The following is a 13,988-nucleotide window of genomic DNA, read 5'->3' as shown; positions in this document are numbered from 1 at the left end:
CTTTTTACAACAGTTTCCAGTTAATTGCATTCATGGGAAATAATCAATATGTTGTTTACTCTTTCTTCCAGATCACTAATAAAGATGTTAGGTAAAACTAGACTGAACTCATGCTGAGTGATTATTAAATGATCATTTAAAATGCCTATATTTCTGTATCTCGTATCTCTGACGCCTTCTTTGTTATTGCTTATGTAAGCAAATAACATGTAGAGTCAACAATTCTGTTAATCTATTTTTTAATTAAAATGAGTAACTGAAATATATTAAATTTTACTTTAAAATTCTGCGTCCTATTTAACTTACGGCAGTTAAATATATAATCTTTCTTAGTATAGTACTAGTGTAAATACTAGTATAGTTTAACCTTCATGTTTCTGCTGTAAAATGTTATTCCAGTGAAAGAATTAAATACCACGTTTTTGTTTATTGCTACCTTCACTAGTTCTGTTTCCAGAGAAATATCTCTTTTCTGTTGGACCCAGCTTTTCAAAAAAGTTAGTGTGCCTATTTTATGCTGAGTCTATTGTCACCAGAAAGAGTGATGATCTAAATTTACCTTCCTCACATTGTAACATAAGTGTGACAGCAATATTAAAATGGATAATTAGTAGAGGTGCTCTGATGCATCGGTCCGATGTCGGATCGGCACTGATATAAAGAAAATTGTCTATATCAGAAAGCAGCCTGAAGTGGCCGATAATTTGGCCAATAAATGGCCCGTGCACGCACGCAGGCGCAGCGCAGCATGTAGGCAGTGAGGAGCACGGCTGGCAGCATGGAGAGCTGTGTGTGGCTGGTAAGTGTTGTGGTGGAAGTGGAGCGGTGTAGGGAGGCTGATCAAGGTCCCCATGGTGAGAAGCTTGTGCCCCCAGATCTGCATGGGGTGGGCAGCGACAGCACTGGGAGGTGGGCTATGGGGTGTATACGATGATTTTTGGGGTGGTTGCAGCCCTCCCCCATAGCCCTCTCAAAGCACTGCTTGCCTGGCCAGCCCCGGTGTCAGCCCCAGCCCGCAGCTGCAGCCCACCCTGCCTGCACCCTGCGCAGATCGGGCACACTCCCTGTCACCTCCTGGGATGTGCACAGCGGTGAGAACTGCCCCACCCCAGCTGGGCAGCGCTTGCCCAAGCCCCAGCCCCACTCCCTCCCTCACTGGGGGGGGGCCTTGATCAGCGCCCCCACGGCCCATCCCTTACCTCCCTAGGGAACCTGTTCCAATACTTCGCCACCCTCCTAGTTATAGAGTTTTTCATAATATCCAACCTAAACCTCCCTTGAGACCATTGCTCCTTGTTCTGTCGTCTGTCACCACTGAAAACAGTCTAGCGCCATCCTCTTTGGAACCACCCTTCAAGTAGTTAAAGGCTGCTCTCAAATCCCACCTTCTCTTCTGTGGACTAAATAAAGCTAGTTCCCTCAGCCTTTCCTCATACGTTATGTGCCCCAGCCTTCTCACCATTTTCATTGCCCTCCGTTGAACACTCTCCAATTTATCCATATCCTTTCCATAGTGCGGGGGGCAAAACTGGACACAGTACTCCAGATGTGGTCTCACTAGTACAGAATAGAGGGGAATAGTTGCTTCCCTCAATCTGCTGGCAAGGCTCCTACCAATGCAGTCGAGTATACTGTTAGCTTTCTTGGCAACAAGGGCACACTACTGACTCTTATCCATCTTATTGTTCACTGTAACCCCCAAGTCCTTTTTTGCAGAGCTGCTCCTTAGCCAATCAGTCCCCAGGCTATACCAGTAAATGGGATTCTTCCATCCTAAGTGCAGGACTTTGCACTTGTCCTTGTTGAACCTCAGGAGATTTCTTTTGGCCCAGTCCTTCAATTTGTCTAAGTCACTCTGAATCCTAGCCTTACCTTCCAGTGAATTTACTATACCCCCCATTTTGGTGTCATTTGCAGGCTTGCTGAGGGTGCAATCCATCCCATCTTCCAGATCATATTGAACAAAACCAGGCCCACGACTGACCCTTGAAGCACTCCACTTGATAGCGGGTGCCACCTAGACATTGAGCCATTGATTATTACCTGTTGAGGCCAACAATCCAGCCAGTTTTCTATTCACCTTACAGTCCGTTCATCCAAAACATCTTCCTCAGCTTGCTTGCAAGAATGCTGTTGAAAGGTATCAAAAGCCTTGCTGAAGTCAAGGTATATTATGTCCACTGCTTTTCCCATATCCACAGAGCCAGGTATCTCATCATAGAAGTCAGTTAGGTTGGTCAGGCATGACTTGCCCTTGGTGAATCCATGCTGACTGTACCTAATCACTTTCTTCTCCTCCATTTGTTTAGAAATGGATTCTTTGAGGACCTGCTCCATGATTTTTCTGGGGATTGGGGTGAGGCTGACTGGTCTGTAGTTCCCTGGATCCTCCTTCCCTTTCTTAAAGATGGATACTATATTTGCCTTTTTTCAATCGTCCAGGGTCTCCAGGATCACCACGAGTTTTCAAAGATAATGGCCAGTGGCTCTGCAGTCACAGCAGCCAACTCCCTCAGCACCCTTGGATTCATTGCATCCAGCCCATGGGCTTGTACACGTCCAGCTTTTTTAAACAGTCCCTAACCTTTTCTTTCACCACTGATGGCTGCTGACCTTTTCCTCAAACTGTGCTGCCTAGTGCAGTCATCTGGGAGCTGACCGTGTCTGTGAAGACCGAGGTAAAAGAGGCATTGAATACTTCAGCCTTTTCCTCATCTGTCACTAGGTTGCCTCCCCCATTCAGTAAGAGACCCACACTTTTCCTGACCATCCTCTTGTTGCTAACATACTTGTAGAAACCCTTCTTGTTACCCTTCATAACCCTTTCTAGCTGCAACTCCAAATGAGCTTTGGCCTTCTCGACTTCATCCCTGCATGCCTGAACAATATTCTTATATTCCTCCCAAGTTGTTTATCCAAGCTTCTATTTCTGGTAAGCGCCCTTTTTGTGTTTAAGCTCACCAAAGAGTTCTGTCCTAAGCCAAGCTGGTTGCTTGCCACGTTTGCTGTTCTTCCTGTTCATCAGGATGGCTTGTTCCTGTGCCAGTAAAGCTTCTTTAAAATACAACCTGCTCTCCTGGACCCCTTTCCTCCTAGACTGGCTTCCCAGGGGATCCTGCCCGTCAGTTCCCTAAGGAAGTCAAAGTCTACTTTTCTAAAGTCTAGGGTCCATATTCTGCTGCTCATCTTTCTTCCATTTATCAAGATCCTGAACTCGATCATCTCGTGGTCACTGCTGGTCAAATTGCCATCCACTTCTATATTCCCCACCAAGTCTTCCCTGTTTGTGAGCAGTAGGTCAAGAAGAGTACGCCCCCTAGTTGGTGTCTTCAACGCTTGCACCAGGAAGTTGTCTCCAACACTCTCCAAAAACTTCCTAGATTGCCAGTGCACTGCCGTACTGCCCTGCCAGCAGATGTCAGGGTGATTGAAGTCAGCCATGAGAACCAGGGAGTGTGATCTGGAAACTTCTTCAGGTTGTCTGAAAAGAAAGCCTCATCTACTTCATCCTCCAGTCTGCTGGTCTATAGCACACCCTCTAACCTTAACCCAGAGACTTTCAACAGGCCTATCTCTACTTTTATACTGGAGCTCTGAGCAATCATATGGCTCTTTTACATACAGCACAACTCTTCCTCCTCTTCTCCCCTGCCTGCTCTTCCTGAACAGTTTGTACCCATCCATGACAGTGCTCCAGTCATGCAAGCTATCCCACCAAGTCTGTTATTCCAATCATGTCATAATTCCTTGACTGTGTGAGTACCTCCAGTTCTTCCTGCCTTTTCCCCAGGCTTTGTGCATTCATGTGCAGACACCTAAGGTGACTAGCCAATTGCCCTACTTTCTCAGGAAGAATGACGCCTCCCCTGTTGCCCCCACTTGCTTCTGTTTCCTCCATGTCCCCTACTTACCTCAGAGATTTGTTCTCCACCCCCTGGCAAAAACTTTAAAGCCCTTCTCACTAGGTTAGCGAACCTGTCTGCAAAAATGCTCTTCCCTCTCTTCATCAGGTGGATCCTGTCTCTTTCTAGCAATCCTTCTTCTTGGAACAACATCCCATAGTCAAAGAAGCTGAATCCCTGCTAGCAACACCACCTGCAGAGCGATGCATTGATGTACAGGATGCGTCTGCTTCTGCCAGAGCCGTTCCCCTCGACCAGAAGGATTGCAGAGGGCACAACCTGTGCCCCCGTCCCCTTCACCCTTGCACTCAGAGCCCTGTAGTCACTCTTGATCTGCTCAGTGTCACCCCTGGCAGGATGATTGGTGCCCAAATGGATGAGTAACATGGGGTGGTAGTCAGAGGGTTGGGTGAGTCTCAGTAATCCTTCCATGATATCTCAGATCTGGGCTTCAAGCAAGGAGCAGACCTCCCGGGACAACAGGTCAGGCTGGTAGATGGATCCCTCCATCCCTTGCAGAAGGGAGTCTCCAACCGCAACCACCTGTCACTTCTTCTTCATGGCAGTTGTCTCAGTCTTCCCCACCTTGGGGATTCCTGCCCTGGCCTCTTCCACCAATGGAATGCACTCCTCCTCTGTTGCTAGTGCTCCATATCTGTTCTAAAAGGCCAACCACTGCATGTAGGGATGACAAATTCTTCTTTCTGCCAAAAGATACAAGCTTCCAACTTCCTGGATGTTCATGCCCTCTTCCTTTTCAAGCACCACCTCTAGCAGTCCTTCCTCCACAGTCCTACAGGTTTCTTCCAGCATGGAATCGATGAAGTCCCCTCATGGCCAAGGGTGCTTCAAAGCCTTGCTCTCTTGTAGCTCTCTTGCCTTCTCTGAGGGGCACCGCTTACATTGTAGGCATTCCCCCAACTGACTGACACCAGAAGGAATCTGCAAGCCTCAGTCTGCACAGCACCAAATCAGGACCTGGGTGGAAGCATCAACGGTGTCTGATCCTTCCTGGACAGAGACCTCACAGGTGGAAGCAGAGGAACAGCTGGAAGTGGCAGTGGTTCTGACATTGTGACATCCTCCAGCCATGCCTCTGGGTCTTCTAATCTGCTGCCTCACTTCTTGCCTTTCTTTCCAAGCAAACCTTCCCTAGCAAACTCCTCTGTAGCTGTTCTGTTGGCTGTTCCTTGATCTGAAGGGTTCCCTTTTCTCTGGAACCTCTGTCTTCTTAGCCACCTTAAAGTAAAGGAATGTGAGAGAGCTTCCAAGAAAACCCCCCCTCACTCTGGACTCTGGTTAAACAAGAGGCTTAAATCTTTGTCTAGCTGCTGAGTTTTAGCTGCTAAAATAAAACTATGTAGTTAGTCAGTCCTAATTACATATATAAAGAAAAGAATCTTACCTTTCAGGCTCCCCTTCAAAGAGAGGAGTGGAAACCTGACTAGCAAACTGCTGGCAAACTGTCCTGTCTGCTTTTCCCTATTCGTCACTCCGCTGGTCACTTGGACTGCCTCCTTATTTACCTCTCCTAGGCCTGGACTGGCTAGGCCCCTTTGTCACATTGGTCCACTCAGCTGCTCAGAGCACACGCCCAAGCACACAAACCCACCAAACAGACCTCAGCAAGCCAAGCACATAGGCAGCCCTGGCTCAGTTACCTTCCCAGAGCAGGATCTGGTGCGTGGTTCCTCTTCCCCTTCCTCCTCTTGCTTCCAGCAACCTGCTGGCAAACTGTCCTGTTTGCTTCTCCTTGTTCACTGCTCTTCTCTCAGAGTATCATAACACTGATGCTAAAAATCAGATTGGGGGTGAGGGGGGGGTCAGATCATCCGTGGTTCAGTGAAGTTAACAGAGTAATCAAGTTTGTAGTGGGCTTCTCCGAGTGTCATAAAGTGAAGAAGGTGAAAAGTCTGTGAAGATGAAGGTGATCTTGGGATTCACAACATGTACAGTACATTACAACTCTAATAACTAGCTATTATATAATGTCTGTTTTGTGGCATTTTCTTGTGTTGTCTTTTCAATGAGAGTGTGTTTGGAGATGCTGAGACAACACTTAAAAAAAAACAGACACAATGAACACATCCACACAAGCATGGACATTTGTTTCTCCAAGGACAAGAAGCAGCAGCTGATAGTTTTCTCCAGGAAACACCCGTGCCACATGCCATCTGGCACGCAGCGAGTTACCGTGTGTGGGGTAGGGGAGGCTGGGGCTGGTCCCAGTAGCCTTCTCCTCTTGTAGCTACTGGGCTGGTCCCAGTAGCCTTACCTGGGATCCTGGGGGCCTCCTAGGGCTGCAGCAGCAGTGATCCTGCCACTTGGAATCAGGCTGGCAGTCAAAGTGTGACTCCATCTGGGCAGGCCCCGGTTTTGGCCAGTGTGTACTGTCCCCATGTGTGTCACCCTCCTTTTTTTTGCATGCTACCTTGCATCACAAAGAACACCTGAATGTGCAGTATGTGGCGCTGCAGACATGTCTGCAGTGCCACATACTGCACAGCCGCACTCGTCTTGACGTGGCCAATATGATGCTTCATCCACATACAGGGATATTTGGATATACATATATAATATATATTTAGTCCACATACAGGGATAATAATAATACATGCATAGTCCACATACAGGGATGGATATATACACACGCACACACGCACACACACACACGTAGGTGTGTATAGATAAATATAGATAGATATATCTTAGTGGTGTTTCATTTTAATCATAGAAAAATATGGATTTTGGGTTATTTTTTAATCTGAAAATTGGGGATTTTTTTTTTTTAATCAGAGAAAAGCAGGATCCCTTGTGATTACAGTGCTAGGGAAAGATTTTAAATGTATCATAGCCAAATTGGCAAGAGAAAGTACATGCTTCATAGACCAAACCAAAACTATTTCATATTTTCTTTACACCCATTAATAGGCACATGCAAGAAACAGTTAACTTGCATAACCTATTAAACCACAACATATAAGGGACCCTGGTAATAAGGCTTCAGAACTTGAAGTATCAGCAGGTAGACAGCTTATTTATTCTACTATTAATAGCATGTGTAAAGCAAAATGTCTCTTCCTTAATGTTTAAAAAACTGCCTATCAGCTCTTATTTTCCAGAATGCCTTGACCTCTATTGACCAAACCCTCATGTAGAAAAAACATGACTTTTATGTCCAATTTCCTTTTGCTGCCTATACATGTGCTCATTTGCGTTCTAGTTAGAATGCTCCAGTGTAACATCACTGTCATGTGTATTAAGTCTCCCACACATTTTAAAATGGTTGCGGGGGTACTTTAGCTGAACCTCGTTGAATGAGGTTTAGATAAAGTGTCCCATGGCCATTTTTAAATTTTAAAATGCAGGGGTTTAATACATATGACTTGAGCCATTTTAAGGCTTTTGGTAAAGAGGTTCTCACCGTGCACTTCCTCAAGAAGAAACGCTTTCCTTAGTAACCAAATCTTAGTAAATTTCAAATTTCTCTCAAGGTAAAGCGTTTTTTTTCTTGAAATAACGTCAAGAAACATGTTTTAAAAAATAAAAAAGAATTTGTATTTGAGCCTGAAACCTTACAACTTCAGGCTGTTAATTCAAGTAAATCAGCATTGGTCACTGCTTCAAGTAAAGCCTAGCAAAATTTGGGAAAATGTTCTATATTATGTAATGAAGGTAATTCAAGGAGGAAGCATTCTTTTCCCTCAGCACCAACCTAGTACTGTACAATCCTATTAAAGGTGTGGGACAGGAATGTTGGGCATCACTTTTAAAAGCATGTAGGTGTATAAGTCTCTTGAAAATGGAACGCCAGCTTCTGAGTTGCTTGGGTGTTTTTGAAAAGGGCACCTATCACCCTTTGAACAATCCTGATATTTCGCTCCTTGCCAGTTGGTTTTGTTGTTGTTGTTTGGAGGTTTTTTGATAGTACTAAAGATGTCCTTGTCTGTTTTGAGGTAATAATACATACCAGATCAAAAGCTAGTCCCAAATGTCAGGGAGGATGAAATCATGAATCTATATACCACATACATTAACACACATTTTCTCTCTGTGCAACATCTAGACTGTGAGGTTCCCCTGATTAAGGGCAGGAACTCTCAGTCAACCAAACTAGTGGCTGCAGCAATCACTGTCCTTTATCATTTTTCCAACATTATAAAACACAACTCTATAACTTCTGTGAGGTTCAGATTTTCTGTGAGTTAACACTATAGAATTATTTTCTGCCCATATCTGTTTTTCAGTAGATTTATCACTTTAAAAGCTGTTCTAGTCAAATGCAGTACCTTAGCTAGGGTCAAATAATAGGATTGAGGTCATGACACGTGCATGGAACTAATTATTTTCTGGCTTTTCTCTTCCCTGTAGAGTCTTTCATCCTACTATAAAGGTGGATTTGAACAGAAAATGAGTAGGCGAGAAGCTAGTCTCATTTTAGGCATAAGGTAGGTGTGCTCTATTAGTACCATTTTTGTTCTTTGACCAAACTTGAATGGAAAAATACTTGGTGCAAGAAATTGTGGCAATATCTGGCCATAGTTATAACTTCTTTTTTGAAAACCATTTTAAGATTCTGTTTAAGCTGTGAAGATGATGGTGATGATAAAAAATAAACTATACAGTTTGTTGACACTCTTTCAGGCCAGGCACACTGCTGCAGAGAACTTAATGCTACTGATAAAATCAAAATAGCACGTGGTGTGCTAGCATGATTACCTACTCCAATCTCTCTAAAAAATGACATCTACAACACTGTGGATCAGTGTTCCCAGACATTTATATACCAACAGAGCACTTTCAAAATCTCTAGCAGACCATCGTGCACCCTTATCATCACAATTTTACTTGAAAATTGGAGAGACTGGGTGTGAACTGTGGACCACAGTGTAGTAACCACTGCTCTAGATTGTGTTAATATATCAAAAAAATCCATTAACAACTTTTATTGTCTTTCTTTCAGTGGATCTTTAATTTGCTTTTGTTTTATTCTGTTTGAAAGAGCCAAGGATACAGAACAGGCCCATGTGCCCACATCAGGCAGGACTAAAGGTTGAGACTTGAGGCAGGACTTAAGTTACAGATATCTCAAGGGTCCATAACTTAAAGGTCAGGCACATTACAGGGATATTGTAATTATCCCTAAAACAAAGCATTGCAAATCCATGCAGTTGAAGATTTAGGTTACATTTCAAAGATAACAACATTCCTCTTCCTTAAGGTTGTGGGTATGTATCATCAGCAAGTATATTTCAGTGTAATTTTTCATGTTAATATTTTAAATGTATGGAAATTCTAGCAGATATTTAAAATATGAAAATTAAGAAAGAGTCACAAAGGGAGTAATACCATCAAATATTTCTAATTACAGGTTGTTCATTGCCAACTTTAAATCACTTACTAAATTGTAATTTTAGGAGCAGATTCATTGACACAGTCACATTGCATGATGCAGAATTTACTGATGGTTTAACCTCATTTTGCACTGGCAGAATGTTTAAACAGTCAGAATATACTGGTGATTTTGATCTTTGAAATACTAGGGGGCAAGAGAGCCCAAACCCCAGGTTTAAATATTTGTGCATGTTAAGAGCTCTGGCAGTACTACTGTCCTGATGCACAGTGGAGAAAAAGCAAGAGACCTCTAAAGTTGAAACTCTTGAAATTAAGAGTAGAATATAACTCTGCTTTAACTATAGAGCAGCTACTGCTGTCTCCACTGTAAGGGAGGGAAAATTGTTTCAGAGTAGTTTATTAAAAAATTAATAATGGGTTTGGCCCTGCAACTGAGTGAGATAGCTTAGCTTAACTATAGGGGTTATTGCCAGATCCTTTGTAGATCTGTAGAACTCTTTTAAGAGACTGCTTACAGGTTGTTTACTTCATTAATATATTTAGGCTGAGACTTTGCATTCCAGCACAGACTAGGGTTAAATCCAGAAAGATAGTAAGTTATTAATTAGATTGTTGCTGATTAACCAGGCATCTCAAGAAATGAAAAACATTGCAAATGATAGCTGCATTATCCATGCTAACAAATTCAAAGAACTAAATCATGCAGATTTAAATATAAACATTCTTCTGCACACCAGAGCCTGTATTGGTCCATTGCATCCATAAGTGGTTATTTGTCTGGTAAGGTACATATTTAATTTAGTTGAAGTGTATATTTTATCTACCTGTCATTGAATGGAACAACATTATGTATCACTTGTAAATCAACATGTCCCCAAGTGTAACACATTGAGCACGTTTGCAAAAATAATAAATGCATGGTTTTCAGACCTCACCAGAATGAGGAATTATTTAATATTACTGTATTTTATACACTTGTATATAAACACGAGACACTTAGTCATTAGTCGTACAAATAACCATTTTCCAGGAAAGCAGTTTTACTGGTACTCTTAACAAATAAAAGGGAGGAAATAGGCCTTATATATGTTTTCTCTACATATTGTTAGTTATATACATTAAATTGATTAACTTTAATAGGGGAGTAACTTTTTGAATTTTTGAAGAACCAAAAGCCATAAGTATTCCTACAGTCTACCGGCTTTTTAAAAAACGCATATTTTCTCTCCACTGTTCTTTAAATATCTTACTTCCTTGAAGATGCAGTTATGTGTTTTGTCCACAAGATGGTGAAAATCTCTAGTTCTAATTTTGTGAAGCCCAGTACAAACTGTTAATTTTCAGTCAGAGTATGATACTATTTATGGTAATCACCTCAATTTATTTTTACAGTCCATCTGCTAGCAAGGCCAAGATTAGAACAGCTCACAGGAGAATCATGATTCTGAATCACCCTGATAAAGGTATGCCATTCTTATTTTTCTGACTATTGGGTGAAAATGAGCACACCATGAGGTCCTTTCAGTTTTTTAGTCTCATTCTAGCTAACCCTTTATATAATCATGAAATCTTATGCTATACATCTAATTTGTAAAAAAATTGGGTTTATGTATGGTTGCCTCTTGTAAATAAAACCAACAAGCTTCATGAACTATAGCAGAGGTAGGTTACGACTCTTGTCATTCGGGTCATTATTTAGAACAACACTGTTCCAGTCATGAAATTTAGCTCATGACCCACCAATTAATGATGCAAGCAGTTGACCAGAAAAAAGGAAGATAGTAGCTTTGACGGCCCCTTTAGTGTTAATGCCATTGAGCTGCTTGAAGTGAGTTTGCACAGGGAAATATTTTGCAGTCACTAAGTATATCATGAATGGATTTTTGGTTTTGTAAACTCATTCTGGAAAACTATAAAGCTGGGCACAGTTGCTTTGCTGGCCAGGTTTTTTAATGTAAATTTATCTTACAGAAAGGCTATTATTATAACTTTAACTACACTACAGCTGGTTGAGAAAGAAAGCCCATATGTTCATTGCTGTTTCTACTTTAAAATAACAGATGGTAAAGAGTTGCACTGTATTTCAAAAGTCAAAAGGGGGAAGTGAAGGTTTTTATATCTTGTTGATGGATTTACAGGTTTTCACCCCTGTCTTAACAATATAAACACAAAAAAAAACCTGGGCCTGCTGGTAATGTTAGTGTTTATTTTAGCCCCATTGTTTCCTTAGTTTAATTCTTAAACAGTCTTACTAGACATCCCCTGTCATTCTGCTTTGTATGTTTTCTTTTTTAATGCTTTTTCAAATGTATAAACTCTGGAGCCCAAAATAAGGAAAATAATTTGCTATTGTATATGTAGAGCATATATATGTATATGTATGTGCCATATATTATGATGGTTCAAATGCTACATTTGCACCTTACAGACTAACTTAATTGCTGGAACACCATTTTAGACTGGCCATTGGGAAAAATTTCTTTACCGTCTGAGTCTCCAGAGTCTGAAATAGACTCCCCCCACCAGTGGTGCAAGCACCTACTATGGATACCTTTAAGAAACACTTGGATGCTTATCTTGCTGGGGTGATCTGACCCCAGCTGACTTCCTGCCCCTTGGGCAGGGAGGTGGACCCAATTATCTCACAAGATCCCTTCCAGCCCTAATGTCTATGAATCTGTAAATCAGAAATGTATAAGCTTTCATAAACAGCAGTTTACTTCACCATATGGCATCTGATGTTATATGGTGAACAGGGATCCTGGTTTTCTTTCATTAAAAAAATCCCCAATTTTCAGATTAGAAAAAGTAACCCAAAATCCACATTTTTCCATGATCAAAATGAAATACCACTATAAGAGACAGACACGTACATGGTGTTTCATTTTAATCATGGAAAAATGTGGATTTCAAGTTGCTTTTTTTAATCTGAAAATTGGGGATTTTTTTTATCAGAGAAAACCAGCATCCCTGGTGATAAAGTCAGCTGCCACTTACGAAAGCTTATGCATCTCTGGTTTATTTTGTCTGTAAGGTGCAAATCCAACCTGCCTTCTTCCTGAGTTCAGACGAACACTGCTAACTACTTTTCTGTGCTCAAGTTCCACATAGCATTCAGTATGTTAAAATCTAGAATAAAATAATATCATAATTTCTGTTGTGATAGCACCCAGAGACTCCAGTTAGGATCTAAGCTCCATTGTTCCTGGGGATGCAGAAACACAAAGGCCTTGTGTATACACTGCCTCCACACTGTGCCTGAAAGCACCAATGAGAAGCATGCCATGCTTACTTACTCCCACTCACCATGTGCCGGTGCCCAAAAATTAGGCAATGTAGCAGACCTAGTGCACGTACCAGGAAGCATGCCTGAGGCAGAGGGCTTGAGAGCAGGTCTAGACCCTGCTAAATCACCTGCATTGCTTACTTTCCAAGCTTTGCCATGTGGTGACTAGAAGTGAGGAGGTAGGGCATGCTTTTCAATAACACTCCCAAGCCCACCACAGGTGCTGTGCAGACATACCCTAAAAAATATAGTCCTGCTCCCATAACTGGAAGTACAAGCATAGATATTAATTATTGCACTTCTAGCCTCAAGAACACCCCTCTATGCTTTCAGTTTTAAAATGGGCCCATAGATCCTAAACTCATCTGCACAAGAGAAATTCATACATCCATGTGACTTCTGTAGGATTCAAGTGTTAGGATCAGAACGTAAAGCAGTGTACAGCCGCAGAAGCCAATTGGAACTAAAGGAAAAAAGGACAGTAATGGCTGAGTAAAACCTGTTACACGTACTACTTATGAAAAAAAGAATGGAAATTTGAGGACATCAAGGGGAATTATTCTGGCACATGCCCACGAGGGGCCAACAGGGGAGATTATGCTTAGGGGTAACCAACACTGGTTCATTAGAGGCAGGTCCTGTCAGACCAACCTGGTGGCCTTCTACAACCAGGTCACCAAATCCTTAGATGCAGGGGTAGCAGTGGACATAGTCTTTCTGGACTTCCGGAAGGCCTTCAACACCGTCTCTCACCCCGTTCTCCTTAAGAAACTGGGGGACTGTGGAGTCAACACCCACACAGTCAAATGGGTGGTTAACTGGCTGGAGGGCTGCACCCAGAGAGTGGTGGTGGACGGGTCATTTTTGAGCTGGAGGGATGTGGGCAGTGGGGTTCCACAGGGCTCAGTCCTCGGGCCCGTACTGTTCAACATCTTCATCAATGACTTGGACGAGGGGGTAAAAAGCACCCTGTTCAAATTTGCTGATGACACTAAGATGTGGGGGGATGTGGGCATGCTAGAAGGAAGGAATAGGCTACAATCAAACCTAGACAGGTTACAGGGGTGGGCGGCTGGGAATAGGATGGGATTCAACACTGAAAAGTGCAAGGTGATGCACCTGGGGAGGAAGAACCAGCACCATACCTACAGGCTGGGGAACTCTCTTCTCATCAGTGCAGAGGCAGAAAAGGATCTTGGAGTCATCATTGATGCCAAGATGAACATGGGCCAGCAGTGTGGGGATGCAGTCAGGAAGGCCAGCCGCACTTTGTCATGTATCCACAGATGCATCTCAGGCAGGTCCAAGGAGGTGATACTCCCCATCTGTGCGGCACTTGTCAGGCCGCATCTGGAGTACTGCATCCAGTTCTGGGCGCTGCACTTCAGGAGGGATGTGGACAACATGGAGAGGGTCCAGAGGAGGGCCACCCGCATGATCCGGGG

At 42.8% G+C, this 13,988-nt stretch overlaps 1 protein-coding gene across 1 annotated transcript in view; it reads left to right on the top strand.

The window, feature by feature from the left end:
- Window positions 1-13,988, top strand: part of DNAJC15 (DnaJ heat shock protein family (Hsp40) member C15) — a 51,051-nt gene that overhangs the window by 23,683 nt on the left and 13,380 nt on the right. The window contains exons 4-5 of the mRNA XM_019525416.1: window positions 8,274-8,350; window positions 10,650-10,720. Of these exons, the coding sequence (XP_019380961.1) occupies window positions 8,274-8,350; window positions 10,650-10,720 (148 nt within the window). The remainder of the gene's footprint in view (window positions 1-8,273; window positions 8,351-10,649; window positions 10,721-13,988) is intronic.

Source organism: Gavialis gangeticus, unplaced genomic scaffold, assembly GCF_001723915.1.
Source record: "Gavialis gangeticus isolate Ggan-Ray unplaced genomic scaffold, GavGan_comp1, whole genome shotgun sequence".
NCBI lineage: Eukaryota > Metazoa > Chordata > Crocodylia > Gavialidae > Gavialis > Gavialis gangeticus.
Note: the sequence above shows the minus strand (reverse complement) of the source record. Positions and strands in the feature narration are given on the sequence as shown.